Below are 15,978 nucleotides of genomic sequence, written 5' to 3'. Positions count from 1 at the left end.
ACAAAGTACGTTTTTTTTTAACCCTATATTTCTCTTTCTGTGATGTCACGAGAAAGAGAAATATAGGGTTAAAAAAACACTCTTTCTGCCTTTTCTCAGGCTAGGATAAACCGATTTCAATTTTTTTCGCACATTTATACTACATAGGATCTCAGAATTCAATACACCTTCATATTCAAACCGGTGAAGTAGGCCTTTAAGGATGTTGTCGACATGCACTTGTATGTCCATTTATTGAAGGTTGTTGAACAAGTTGTTTGTAGCAGGTTTAGAAGTGTGAAACTGAAAATGAACCAATATGCAAATTGGTTATAAAATGTATTTATAAAGTTATGAAATACAATGAAATATTAACATAAACAATTATATAAGACATGTATGAATGAAGTTACTCACAAACAAAGCTTCTCCAAGGCTTACACGGATGGATGACGTGAGATGACAAAAGAGATGTTACACCGTGTGGATCTCTGGATCAAATGACAGATCAAAATGGCTGCCGAAATAATGACCGATCACGTGACTAACAAAATGTATATCAGCCAATGAATTAACTACAAAAGACTGCATTCTAGTTATAGCCTACAGGGGGCTCTAAAATGCCTAATAGAAAACTCAAAACGTGTAACGTAACAGAAAGTAATATCTGCTCCGCTGCCGTGGCAGAGCAGAGACGGGCTAGCCCTCCACCAATCAGATTGCTCCAGCTGAAAGACTGCCCAACGCCGATTGAACATGTTGAATCGGCTGAAAAGAAGCCCGACGACATCTACGACGGCCGACGACATCTACGACGGCCGACGTCACCAAACAGATATGTGTCCTCGCCCCCTCCAGACCCTCCGACCATGTCCGACGCCCGATAATCGGGCCGGTGTGTCCTGGCCTTTAGACTCACAACAGACTAAAACAATGTGCAAAATGTCACACACAGACACGTGAGTCAGGTGACATGCAACAGTGAGAGAGATAGAGAAAAAGGCATACATACATGTCTGCACCTCCAAACATCACAAACAATTAGTTTACTCACTTTAAGTCAAATCATTATGGTCTATGACCAAGCAATAAATAAATAAAAAACACAGGACGTTTAAAGCTCCTTGACTCCTGCCACCACAACAGGCATCAATTAAGAACACTGAACACTGTAGCCTACAATATAACTTACCTATCCAATAAGCTCCATGAGACATTAATAAATTATGCCCTCACATTCCTGCTAGTAAAAGACATGCCCTATCAACAACATCTGCAACGATTTCATTTTATTTTGACACGTTTAATTAAATTATTAAAAATATTTTTACTCATTTGCATTTTCCTTGTTTTCAGTTCAATTAGGATACGTTTAAAATCCAAAGTGATGGTGTTAAACGTTAAATAAGTGATATTAAAAATATTTTAAATTATAGATGTTATTAGGAAGGCAGCGAAACTTTACTTCCACTCAATGATTTTAACTCACATCTCATATTGCTTGACCACCTGGTCCCAAGCAAATACAACTGCCCTGTCACTGATTCGCAAATCCTATAAAAAGGCTCTTAAAATTCTGGACAAAAAATCTAATTTATACCATCACTGTCCCATCATACAGAAGTATGGTTTATTTAGTCTGGACAATTTCATTTCTTTTTCAAACTGCTGTTTATTTTTTAAAATTGTAAATGATCTTGCTCCCCCCCCCTCTTAAGAAATTTGTGAGTCTGAGTAGAGCAGAAAACAACACAAGAGCATCATCTAGAGGGGACTCATTAAGTGTGTTTAGAAGGACCACTTTTGGTCAAAGTGCCTTTTCTGTAAAAACAACAGGGCTATGGAACAGTATTCCTGTAGGTATTAGGCAAAGCAACACACTCAGTAGTTTTAAATCAGGTCTCAAGAAATGGCTAAAAACAAGGCAGCGATGTGAAAATTTTTAGTCATTTATCTCATGTTTGGTGTTTTATGTTTACTTTATTATACATCTTGTTTTGGTGTATTCTTTTAACTAGATATGCCTTTTTGGTCATGCAATATTGTGAGCCTATATTTGCACATTGGGCACCTTTTAATTGTATTATCAAATTCTTGTATTATTATTCATTTTAATCCTTTTTGTTTTTAGTTTAACACCAATTCCTGTCCAGGGACTACAGACAAAAATTAGCCATGTGGCTATAATCTGGCTCAATTGTATATTGTGCACTGTCCCTGCTAAATAAACAATAAATGAAATGAAAATGAAATGGAATTAAGAATAGAATGTCTGGAGCACAATTATCCCCTTAAATTAAATTGTATCATTATTATGTCATATATATGACACTTGTTATCTTCTCACGACGCCAAAACAGTGTGTCCTCAGAGAAGTTTTCAATCTTTCATTTGCAATAAAACCTTTTAAAAATGTACTTTAATGATCAAAAGCAACACTAAATAATCTCTCATATCAATAAAAACAGTTTTAAATCATTATAAAACACATTCATGTTTTATAAGGATTCTAAGTGGTGGGACTACTTTACTGTAAGTCAACACCGTCAGACATTTCATTATGTAATAAAATCAGGCAAAATAAGGGGCAGCTTTGACGGACCTCTTGTCAAATTCTACCTCTGCAGATTACATTAGAGTCAGACAGGCTCTGAAAAGTGTTACTGTGTCACAACCATGATATGTCAACACCGAATGTTTTGATAATTTTATTTTCCTTAAGTAGTTCATACTAGCACCTATCAGCCTCTGCACACATCCTGCGTCTACCTCTGGAGCGCGTCGCCTTACCTTACTGCTGCGTCTCTCGGACACACATGGAACGTCTCAGCAGCTGCTGCTGCTTTTTTTTTTTTTTTTTTAACCTTTATTTATACAGGTATATCCCATTGAGTCCGAAGACTCTTTTGCAAGGGAGACCTGTTCCCATTTACACATTACCATTCACACACCGATAGCAGGCTAACTATCGACATTCACAACAGGCAAGGTGGGTGAAGTGTCTTGCCCAAGGACACAACAACTATGATACAGGTGGCAGGGCGGGGATCGAACCTCCAACCCTTTGATCATCGGTCAACCCGCTCTACCAACTGAGCCATAGTCGCCCCAGCGCTGCTGCAGCGCTGCTTCTAAAAGCCCTATCTTTCTACATAGAGTTTTCATAGATAATTCCCATTAAAAATTAAGTTCTTTCGTGTCATTTATGATGCATATGATTTATATTGAGTCTAATATTGAGTCTGGACAGTAATCCGTGCGCCCCATTGCCGTTTTTTTTTTTTTTTTGGTCACATTTTCGCTTGTTGGAAGTTTTATTTTGAAAGGGACACACCAGGAAATGGTGAAACTTCAGCGAAAGCTGCCGGTATGAAGTCAATCTGACTCTCAGTAGAGTATTTCTCTATCAGTTAAAGCAGAGAGACCCGAGAGAGACGCGCGGCTCTCAGAAAAAAATAGGCTCCTCCTCCTGAGGTAAATGGGAGCGTCGCTGCAGACGTGTCTCCGACGCGCATCAGCAGTGCGTCTGAGGTTGGATGTGTGCCCGTTCTAGGTTGATTACACGGTCAGTGACAAAAAGTCAGACGCAGACGCGAGGTTGACGCGCAGTAGAGGTAGGATGTGTGTGGAGGCCGTTACATCAACAGAAAAACCAAATGGATACTAGATAAATTCCATTTGTTATGTTTAAGAACCGTTAAATATGTCAACACTGTCAGACAGGAAATCTGACGGAGTTGACATCTGACGGTGGTGATAGGCCAATGACGGTAAAAAAAACAAATGGGGGGGTTGTGTCAAAGCTTAGCTCAGTAGCTTAGTATATGTTGGATACGAAACATAGGGTTTGTATTTTTTCAACATTGCACCCTGTTTTGTCCCACTTCTGAAGAATCACTGCTATAATAATCGTGATTAGAAAATGTCAATCAAAATAATCACAGGGCAGTACATTGCAACAGTTTTGATCGCATTTGCTACTGAAATTGATCACATGCGATGATGAATACAAGTCCACTCGCAATAGTGCGACAGGTTGCTAATACGCAGATGCTGTCTCTTTGAGACACAGAGGAGAGATGCACAACACTGCTTACAGGGCTCTACATTAACACTCTCCAAATGCGGTTAAATATAGTCTTAAGCAAGTAAGTTATTGAGTCCACCCTCCACTTTGACTGGTGAAAGACGTGTGCTCTGGATCTGTGCTCGTGCGGCGGTTCTAGCGTCTAATAAACTTCACCAACGGTAATAACCGGAAGGAGACGGCTCTTAACATTAACGTGGTTAAGTTAGCGCGTGTGCAAACAGAACATTTCCTGTGCGCCTTCACATTAAAAGCCTGTTACTAGCCAAATGCGAGTTGACTTATTTTGAAGCCGGTAAGAACAGGAAGTTAGCGCTTCACAGCCCTGCAGTGCTCTAGCTTGAAAAATGTAACTCTTCAGCTGCAGAGAAAAGCAGGGTTCAACATAACTTTTTCCTACTGGCCCGCCGGGCCAGTGGATCCGAGTTTTACTGGCCCTTTGTATATTTTCATTGGCCCTGCACACACTTTTTTTTTCTTCATAATTTAGTGTCAATAATTATAATACCTGTATTAGAAAAATAAAGAAAGATAACCAGATCTAAAGGGAATATCTATACTGTAACAGTATAGATATTCCCTTTAGATTTGGTTATTTTTCTTTTAGTTAAAGGGTTAGTTCAGGATTTTGGACCAAGGGCCTGATTCCCAAGTTAGCCTGAGTGTTATTTATCATTGGAGACAGTTTTCAACACATTTCATTCAGTCCTTCGAGTTGCAGAGTTGGCTCGTGCTAGGCTAGCGCACGGGATTGGGGTCAAGCAGAGCTGCTACTAAAACAGTCTTACCCACTCCACAGTACACCCGAGGCTAATCAATTATAACGCTAGACTATCGATGTAAATGTCTGTGTTGATAGAATAATGTTAGAAATAAAAACAACCTCGCATTGCATGAATTGTCGCATTTTGAGGGACTACTTTCTCAGCAGAAGCGGAATTTTACTTTGCTATGTAACCGAATCACTACAGCAGAAAGTAAACAGAGCAGCATGGGACAGAAACTGAAACGAACGACTAGGCAACATGGTGCGTCAGTGTGCATCCAGGAATTGTACAAATAAACCCTACAGATGGACACCACAAAGTTTCCACAAATGTCCAGTGCAAGATCCAGAAAGGACGCAACTGTGGCTTGTTGCTGCTGGCTTGGACATCAGTACACCGGCGGAAACTGTTCGCGAACGGTGTATTTGTAGCGATAATTTCAGACCGGACGACTTCGAGAAAATAACAATAAGAAATCCCTGAAAACGAATGCGGTGCCATATCCGTCTTTTCAGATGCACCAACAGGCACTGATGAACAGGTAATAACTTTTGGTAGGCTACTCTAGCTAATAGCTTGCCCCTTTCATAATGTTAGCCTACTGATAGATTGATGATGACATGCATTTTGGAGAGTGACAACGTTAGCTAATGGTATAGCTACAGGTACCTGGCTGGGCTAATTGCAAACTCCCGTTGTTCTGTCCCGGTCCTCTACTGCAGCTCCAGCGGGGGCTGTCCGTCTCTAAAGACGCTCTTTCTCTTTCTGCCCTTTGAGCATCCATCTCTCCCAGTTCTTCATCAGTGTATTCCGGCTCGTACAGGTACGGTTTGGCGGATACAACAAATTCCTCATAATCATCTTCAAAAGCAGACGCATCGCTAAGTCCTCCAAACGTGGCCATATCTTGTTTATTGAATAGGCTAATAAAATTCCTTCGTGCACTGTAGGCTACTCTGCGTCTGTAGCAATGACAGCGGCAGGTGAAATACCTAGATCCGGTAACCTAGGTATCAGTCCGCCGCTGCCGCATATAAACACTGCTGCTGAGACACACCGAGTCTCTCAAAATGCAATATGCAAGGTTGGTTTTATTTCTAAAATTATTCTATCAACACAGACATTTACATCTGTAGTCTAGCGTTATAATTGATTAGCCTCGGGTGTACTGTGGAGTGGGTAAGACTGTTTTAGTAGCAGGCTAGGTTTGACCCCAATCCCGTGCGCTAGCCTAGCACGAGCCAACTCTGCAACTCGAAGGACTGAATGAAATGTGTTGAAAACTGTCTCCAATGATAAATAACACTCAGGCTAACTTGGGAATCAGGCCCTAGGTCCAAAATCCTGAACTAACCCTTTAATTATATGAAATGTTGATATTGCTCATACACATAATATAAAACCAGGCAAACATATTGAATTAGAAGCCTACAACTGAAAGTATGTTGAAAGAGTCGGCCAGCAGGCTATTTTAAAGTCCAGTAGTTTGATGGTTGTTTTTATTCTTGAATTTGGGCAGTTTGATGAATAGTTCACCTGCAGAAGTCATGTGTGGTAGGCTGTTTTTATTACTTTCTCTATATGCATTAGGGATGTGAATGTGTCGACCGAATGACCGGTTTTCCACTTGCGCTCAAGTTGACTTTAAAAATAGAATAGAAATCCGAAAATCAGTGGGTTATGCCGTTTTTTTTAAATGGGAGATTCCACCGTGTATGTGAGTTCACGTCTGGCCGTGAGCGCGCTCCAGGAGTGTCACTTCTCCATGAAGTGTCAGCTTCACATAAGAGTCCGGTGTGGGACCATTTTTTCAAACTATTGATAAAAAAACAATGCAGTGCAAAATATGCAGCATAAGTTAAACGCTCGTCTAAGACTATGGCGTTAAATCACCTTAGAAACACACAATGCCTTCGTCCGATCACAGCAGCGTTTCACCGTGTGATCTAGCCAGCGAGTGAGCCGCCGCGCAGATGAACTGTGGTTTGTGGCTAAAATAATAACCGGGGATATTCTCCCCGTTAGCGATTTCAATGGGAAAGACTTCCGCGATCTGATTGAATGTCTCGAGCCTGAAAACACCGTGCCAAACTGCGCGACTATAGGAACTGTACAGTGAGCGGAGTACCTCCGTTCGTTTCTGTCTACAACCGACACAATCACCGGAGACGCATTCACAGCGTTTAAATAACGCCTCTCATTTGTATTACCATTGGGGCTTGCATGCAAATACTGTAACATTACGTCGGCAGATAAAGGAAAAGCGCAGTTATCATTTTCTGCACCTCAACCTCTGCTGTAGGAAGAAAGAAAGGGGGCAAAGCAAGTCGATTGATTTGTCGACTCGCAGGCGGACGGTAGGCAGCTCTGCCAACGGAGCGAGAGTGCACCCGCTTGTTGCTCCGCCTGTCAAAACGCCCACGCATCGGTTGTCCACTGGCCTTTCATTAAAAAATATATTTTATATTAGGTTTATTATATTGAGTCTGCCACTGCTTTCATTACGACTCTCAACGCGCATTTCAATGAACCATGATGTAGTCTACAAAAAGATACTGAACTGTGATTGGCCAGTCACTGGCCCGGGCGGGACAGTGACTGGCCAATCAACTTGTCCTGCATATGATTTTACTGGCCCCGGGCCATCGGGCTATACGTTATGTCGAACCCTGAAAAGTCAACAGTAGTCTATTTAAACAAAGTTTTAAATAAGCCACTGAAGAACTGCTCCCAACACATTCAAAACAACCTATTTAATTTATCCTACATTTTCTGTATACTTATTTATTTAATAGGCTATGTTTAATGTTTTAAAGTTTGGTTTTAATTAACAGAAGGACATTTTATTATTAATATAATAATTATATGTATATACAAAAATATATAGATATATATATTATTTTTATGGGGAGAAATAATTCTGAATCAGCAAAAAATTGCAATCAGTGCACCCCTATTAATTTTTCTACAATTATTACTGCACACACTAGGATATAATATTAAACAGGGCTCAACAATAAGGATTGCCTGACGTCCCGGGGCAAGTAAAACGCCACGTCGGGCCAGTAACTATGACAAACCACTTGCCCGAACGGGCAACCGGGAGTTTTTCCCGAAATGATAAAAAAAAAAATTATAATAATAATATTTTTATTTTTTATAGCGCCAAATAAAATTCATCTATCCACGGTCTTTTTCCATATAGAGCTGGTGCTCATTATTAAATACGCTTAGGCCTATGTTACTTATCTTACTTATGTGCGAGTAGTTGTGTGTCTGCTGCGTTGCATCTCTCTCCTCCGTTTTGTGAAGGGGGGCGGGGCTCCAGCGCCGAAACACACACATACACAGATCTCGGCAAAAAACTGGTGCGCGTCTCTCACACACACAGTCAGAGAGATAGGAAAGAGAACTACACGCGTTACGTTGGAGTAACAGAAAGTACAAAAGCCAACGAGAAGCCTAAATAAGTAGACCAGTAAAAATTGACTTCGGGCAAGTAGAATTCAGACCCACTTGCCCGGTCGGGCAAGTGAAAAAAAACCTTAGCGTTGAGCCCTGTTAAAGGTCACATATTATGCTAAATGCACTTTTTAAATGTATTCTAACATATCCATGGGTCCACGGTGTGCCTAGAGACTGCCAAAATATCAAAAAAAATAACAATCTCTCCTTTTCTCACTCTCCCCCGTTCTGAAACCCCCACCCTCCCCCCCAATATACTCCAGTCAGAATTCTCGCCGACTATTACGTAATAGTCGGCACAGCCACATCCCCATATTTTCTTTATATGTCCATGCTTCCCCCCACATTAGTAACCAGAAACGTCCAACCCCACCCCCCCATTTCTTATTGGTCCACGGCCCGAGATCCTCTGGAAAATTTTCCGAGCGACAGCCAGGTTGCTTTCCCCGCTAAGCGACAAGATGCCCATTGTACAGCCTGAATGTTACATACACCAACACAGAATGCTTTTGCTCATACTCCACTAATTTATCTTAACCACAGCAGTCTATGCCTCGTTTTTAATAACACAACGGATAGGAAGCTACCTGTGCTTTTTTTTAAACGGTGAAACTAAAATAATAGTTTTTATTGGTAGTTTTGCCTGACTGATGTATAGCTATTAGCTTTGGGACAAGCAACCAGCTTTTGCTCATAACACGCTGTTTATATTCCCCACAGCAGTCTGAAAATGACTCGTTTTTAACATGACAAAGGATGGGAAGATATTCCTGTAGAAATCACACTTTGAAGCTACTGTTTTCACTGGTTTAAATCGTCCGAGTCTTATTTTTAGCGTTAGCGCCCATTTAGCTTAGGTTGTAGCACCAAGTTTTGCTCCTAATACACTAACTTAGCTTTCCCCTTGCAGTCTAATAATGCCTCGTTTTTAATAACACAACGGATAGGAAGCTACCTGTGCTTTTTTTTTAAAACGGTGACACTAAAATAATAGTTTTTATTGGTAATTTTGCCTGACTGGTGTATAGCTATTAGCTTTGGGACAAGCAACCAGCTTTTGCTCATAACGCGCTGTTTATATTCCCCACAGCAGTCTGAAAATGACTCGTTTTTAACATGACAAAGGATGGGAAGATATTCCTGTAGAAATCAAACTTTGAAGCTACTGTTTTCACTGGTTTAAATCGTCTGAGTCTTATTTTTAGCGTTAGCGCCCATGTACCTTCGGTTGTAGCACCAAGTTTTGCTCCTAATACACTAACTTAGCTTTCCCCTTGCAGTCTAATAATGACTCGTTTTTAACATGACAAAGGATGGGAAGATATTCATGTAGAAATCAAACTTTGAAGCTACTGTTTTCACTGGTTTTAATCATGTCAGGTCATGTCAAATTGTTGGGCTTAGCTCCGGGTAAACACTGTGTTCGCAGTCACGTAGTGTCTCTCTAGTATCGCGAGAGCACGGCAGAGACGGTGGGAGAGTCCCATGGACATATAAAGAAAGCCCGGCAGAAAGGTGAGAGGGGCCAGCCAGATCGCACAAATATAGGTCATCCTCAGACCAGAGGACAATCAGGGTATAGAGCGGGGGTCACTAACAGGCGGACCGCGGTCCGGGTCCGGACCCAGACGCCGTCCTATACGGACCCGGACCTGTAGTCAATAAATGATTTAAATTTTAAATTTTGACGGGGCGCTTCTATTTCGACCGGCGCAGCTTTTCTAGACTTTACGGTACTGGTTTAGCGAATCAGGAAATCCACCGACCAATTGCATTCGAGTTAAGCCATCCTGCCTCCTGCTACTCAGCCAATCGAATCTGTGCATTCCCAGCTCAGGCTGGCTCACTGACAAAGTGACAGTGAGCGATCATGCGAGAGATGACAGAGAGAAGTGCAAGAATAACGAGAATTACAGCGAAATAAGTCAGATAAGAGTGAGAAATACAGCGGTAGAGGGGTGAGAAAGACAGCGGGAGGAGAGTGAGAGACAGCGGGAGAAGGCCGATAAGACATCGGGAGGAGAGTGAGTAGGCTACACAGCGGGAGAAGGCAGAGAAGAGTGAGAAATACAGCGAGACAGAAAAGAGAGAGTGAGCCGGAGACAGAAAAATAACTACAAATGGCGCTCTCTAAGAAGAGAAAAGTAGACAGCGAAAACAGAGCCTTCAATCCAGAATGGTTCATTCTTCCAACTGGAAACACAAAACCAGTCCGTCTCATGAACATAATTAAAAGTAAATATCGATCCAGGCTCGCCTATGAGCACCTGCACATGTGCATGAGAATGGCCCTGACATCCTTCCAGCCCAGATTTAAACTCCTGGCAGGACAAGCTAGCGCTCAGTTCTCACTGAACAACAGAAGTGGGGGAGTGGGATAAAAGAGGGAAAGAAAGAGAAGCTAAAACTGTTAAATTGTAATAGTGTTGAGCAGGCCCGGTTCTACGGGGGTGCATAAGCATGCATTGCACCCTCAATTGAAATGTTAGTTCTGCATCCTCAATTAGGGAAAGAGGGCGGACTGAATTGTTTTATAAATATACTTAAGATATATGTAATTGCTGTAGTTTTTGCTAAGGTGCTACTCTCTTTTTTTTCCCCTTTTGTAAGACTGGTGAAAACCGGTCAAGGTACAATCATGTGGACTCTATTACCCTGATGTAGACCTATGTGTGAATGTCAAAGACATAAGATTGACATGCATCATCACCAATCGCCAGCAGCACTACTGCCCACAACAACAACAGAAAAAAAAAAAATAATAATACATGTTGTATGTAGTTTCAATCATCTACATTTTAAGTGTTACATATTCTTAGTAATGGCAGAATTTTATAAATAAAAGTTCATTTTTTAGCAAGATATTTGGCTAGTAGCCCCACTAACATTAGCGAAAGCTAGTGGTCATCCGTCCCTCAGTCCAGTTGTTAAGCATCTGGCTGCTAGCAAGTTATGTTGTTTTGTTAATTTTTCTATTCATCTTAACTATATTAAATGTTGACTTTTTCTTTTATTCTTTTCCCCAGAATGCTCCGATTACATTTTAAAAACACAAAAAAAAAATTTGGGGGTTATACCCCCAGACATCCCTACAGGGGTTTAGTTTCTGACAGTTTTTTTCAGAGCTTTTCAAAATCGCAAATCCAGTATTAGACAAAGTGGGAGATTATTACTATGTTAAACAAACAGTAGGTATAGTGAAGTTTAGAAATTATACATTGAAATATTTCTCAAATTGCATAATACATTTTTTTTGCACCCCTTCTAATCTCAGATGCACCCCGAGTCATTATGTTCTGCAACCAAGCCTGGTGTTGAGATATACATTTTTGAAATTGGTTGAAACTGTTAAAACATTCACAAAGACAAAGGGGACACTGAAGTTGCTGCTATACTTTATTTTATTTTAAAAAAATGAATTATATATTTTATCTTTATTTTAAGATTATTATTATTATATTTATTTTCACCATTTTATTTTTAAATGCAGCCCTTCTTTTCTATGAAGAGATTAGTTTCAGTTGAGTCAGTTGAACCTCCTTAAATAATACATATATCTTCAGTATTATATATCTGTATAATTGTTTAAAAGTGAGAATAAATATTGTCAAAATGTTTTTGAATTGTTCTTCCTATATTGATCTGACAGTCAGTTGTTGATTACATGCAGACGTTGATACAACTACTAGGCTACTTCACTATATATCACACTGACTGAATCATAACGCAAGGTAGACATTATGATGTTCCGGACCTTTGCTTGAGGACATTTTCTCTAACTGGACCTATTTGAATTTTAGTTGAATACCCCTGGTATAGAGGCTTGCTACAATAAATGATCTGAACGAGTTTTTCAGCAAACATCTAAAAAAATAAGTATTAGGGACTACTTAGACAATATAAAATTGACAGCAAAGTGCATAATATGTGAGCTTTAAATGAGAATCTCAAATGAGACCAAGATGACAGGCTCAAAGGTAATTAGAGCGAAATGCAACCGTGGCTCAGGTGGTTAAGCGGGTTGGCCAAAGATCCAAGGGTTGGCGGTTCGATCCCCACTCTGCCACCTGTGTCATGGTTGTTGTGTCCTTGGGCAAGTCACTTCACCCACCTTGCCTCGTGTGAATGTGTATGACTGCTGTATGTTTGAGGTGGTGGTCGGAGGGGCCGTAGGCGCTGAATGGCAGCCACGCTTCTGTCAGTCTGCCCCAGGGCAGCTGTGGCTACTATGGTAGTTTACCACCACCAGTATGTGTGAATGAATGGAACCTGGAACCCTGTAAAGCGTCTTTGAGTGCCTTGAAAAGCGCTATATAAATCCAATCCATTATTAGAGCGAAATGCAAGGGTTAAGGTTATGCAAGTTTTCGATCATACTTTGTGTGCTACCGAATTTATTTTTGTGCTACTGTTTTTTTTTTGCTTGCTAGCACCAGTGCTACCACCTAAACAAATAAGCGTACAGCCCTGCATCATAGATCTGTTTTGAATGTGTCTGTATAACTACACAATCCATGTAGCCTAACATAAACGCACTAGTGAAACAGGGCATAGTACAAGGGACTGCCAATACTTTTAAATGTACACTGTACCTTTCAGTCGTCTGTTAATCAGTGATTAGGTCAATGTATAGCATGAACCTATCCCCACATTGTTCCACAGTGACTTTATTCAGTATTACTGGTTACCTATAGTTACACAGATCATTAATCAATCCGTTTCTCGATATAACTGACATTATCCAGCTCGGTGGGCAGCGATGAGGCCCATTTATGTTGTTAGCTATAGCCAGCGTACTGGCACACAAGGATGCTTACGATAACAACATCGGTTAGGAAAATATAGCTAGCGTTAGCTTTGGTAACATCTCATCGTCTGACGTTAATGTTTACCTTATTTTTACAGCGTTAACGGCCAGGGTTTATATGGCATTACCTCTCGGTCCTTCAGGCCTAACAACAGCACTTCTTCCATCAGGGTGAGACGTGTTTCTTTGGAGTCTCCGGTATCGCCGTCCTCCTGCTCGTCTCCTCTGCGGGACTCTGGTTCCTCTTCCTCGGCTGGACGCTCTTTGTCAGCGGCGCTGCGCGAGGCTTCAGTCCGCCTCTGCACGAGGCCCGAACTCCTCACAGTCAATGAAGTCATGTCTGCCGGAAAGTTAGCTGAACAACGACGATAACAACACGCCTCGGACCACACTGCCCGAGATGTCTGACTCAGTTACTCGTTGTCAACCATACAGCAGTTACCTGGAGAATGAACTACTGCGACAAGAGTACGCTTGTCATCTGGAGTAGCGTTACCGCTCCGCTTTCTTGACTTCGTCCCTCCGCAGCAATATAGCCTAATATAATGTCTGTCTAATATGGCGCCGTGTGGTGGATGTGGTACCGAACGTATCCAGCAGGTAGAGGCAGAGAGACAATAGGCTACCTCTAACACTATGAGTAACTACACTCAACAAAAATATAAACGCAACACTTTTGTTTTTGCTCCCATTTTTCATGAGATGGACTTAAAGATCTAAAATTAATTCCAGATACACAATATTACCATTTCTCTCAAACATTGTTCACAAATCTGTCTAAATGTGTGATAGTGAGCACTTCTGCTTTGCTGAGATAATCCATCCCACCTCACAGGTGTGCCACATCAAGATGCTGATCTGACATCATGATTAGTGCACAGGTGTGCCTTAGACTGTCCACAATAAAAGGCCACTCTGAAATGTGCAGTTTTGTCTCACAGCAAAATGCCACAGATGCCACAAGCATTGAGGGAGCGTGCAATTGGCATGCTGACAGCAGGAATGTCAACCAGATCTGTTGCTCGTGCATTGAATGTTCATTTCTCCACCATAAGCCATCTCCAAAGGCGTTTCAGAGAATATGGCAGTACATCCAACCGGCCTCACAACCGCAGACCACGTGTAACCACACCAGCCCAGGACCTCCACATCCAGCAGGTTCACCTCCAAGATCGTCTGAGACCAGCCACTGAGACAGCTGCTGAAACAATTGGTTTGCATAACCAAACTAAATATCTGGAATGAATTTTAGATCTTTAAGTCCATCTCATGAAAAATGGGAGCAAAAACAAAAGTGTTGCGTTTATATTTTTGCTGAGTGTATATTTGATTTTAAAATGCTCAATGGGAGCTTATAGGTATTCATTATGTTACATAAATGCTTTGAAGACGTAAGCCTAGAATAAAATAAAATAAATGTTCTGAGCCTTTAAATTAAAAAAGAGGGTTAGGCCTATTTGCATATTACCTGGTCACCTATAATATTGGGTACAATTAAGCAATGAAGCCGCATGTAATAGCCTAGTAATAATAGAATAATTGTTGTTCAGAACATTACATAGGCCTATTGAATCTATCAATAAGTACATCACACTCATTCAACCCAATCACAATAACATAAATATTTTCTTTCTAACAATAGGCCTATATTACAATTATTCCATATTGGAGAGCTGTGAGGAGTGAAAGTATGACTCCAATATAGGACCTGCTGAAGATGCTATTTAGACCTGGTTATTTAGAAATACAAAAACACAATAACATAAAATCTATACCAACACACTCATATATTTTAGATGGGATATTAAACCAGAGTCCGCCTGAGTATTTTATTTTTTATTTATTTATTTAAAAATTGTTGTAGCCTTTCCATTTTAATTTCATCATATCCTCCCTTACATCATAATCAACCGCATTTAAACTACCGCCATAAAAGCAGCAAATAAATAGCCTATAGGACGCTGGCAAGTGCACCCTCTGCCCTCTTCCCTCCCTGGAAGAACTGCACAGCTCCCGCTGCCTCAAAAAGACACACTCCATCCTGCAGGACTCATCACACCCCGGTCACAAACTGTTTCAACTACTGCCATCAGGCAGGAGATACCGGTCAATGAAAACAAGAACAAACAGACTACAACACAGTTTTTACCCAACAGCCATAACCTCACTAAATTCTGATAAAACTAGGGCATAGTGGGGACACACATTTGTGTAAGCACATTTATGAATGTGGATGTTGTGTGGGTGTGTCTTGTGTCTTGTTATTGTCTTTTTTTTCTTATAGTTGACTATTTATATAGTTTTTATTTAGTTTTTATTTATTTATTTATTTATTTATGAATACATTGTGATGAGTGAAATTAATTTTCTCATAACAGATGTTTTTGCACTAAAAGGACTGCACTTAATTTCGTTGTACCTGTTACAATGACAATAAAGATATTCATTCAATAAAGATATTCATTCATTCGTTCATTCACCATGGCATGGTAAATTCCCAAGTGTCCTGAACGCAGCACGGTTGACCTACTCACTGGATGCATGTGAGCGAGCCTAAGCAGAAGCCTGGGAGGCGGGTTCAGGGACAAATAGCCGTCTCAACAAGCTGTAGGCTACATTTTTACTCCACCTTTTGACTAGACTAGGGCGGCCTGATGAAAGCTACTCTATTCCCTGAAGCATATCATCCAAAAACAAAGCCTAGGCCTACATTAAGGGCTGCAAATCAATGCTTTTCCCTCATGGATATGGTTTGCTATTGTGGGTAGCCTTACTGTTCAATTAGTTTGTCTCAGATGTCGGAATCCACTTTTTTCCATCGGAAAAGCTGCTTTGCGCCTCTTGTATGGACTGAACCGTTAGGACCGCTTTGA

General features: G+C 40.8%; 1 protein-coding gene across 1 annotated transcript in view; it reads right to left on the bottom strand.

Annotated features, from left to right (window-relative positions):
• Positions 1 to 13,626, bottom strand: part of golph3a (golgi phosphoprotein 3a) — a 39,912-nt gene extending 26,286 nt beyond the window's left edge. The window contains exon 1 of the mRNA XM_080046312.1: positions 13,234 to 13,626. Within this exon, the coding sequence (XP_079902438.1) occupies positions 13,234 to 13,443 (210 nt within the window). The 5' untranslated portion in view covers positions 13,444 to 13,626. The remainder of the gene's footprint in view (positions 1 to 13,233) is intronic.
• Between the last annotated feature and the right edge of the window lie 2,352 nt (positions 13,627 to 15,978).

Source organism: Ammodytes marinus (genome assembly GCF_949987685.1).
Source record: "Ammodytes marinus genome assembly, chromosome: 2".
Classification (NCBI taxonomy): Eukaryota; Metazoa; Chordata; class Actinopteri; order Uranoscopiformes; family Ammodytidae; genus Ammodytes; species Ammodytes marinus.
The sequence above is the reverse complement of the archived record's forward strand: the minus strand, read 5'-3'. Positions and strand labels throughout refer to the sequence as shown.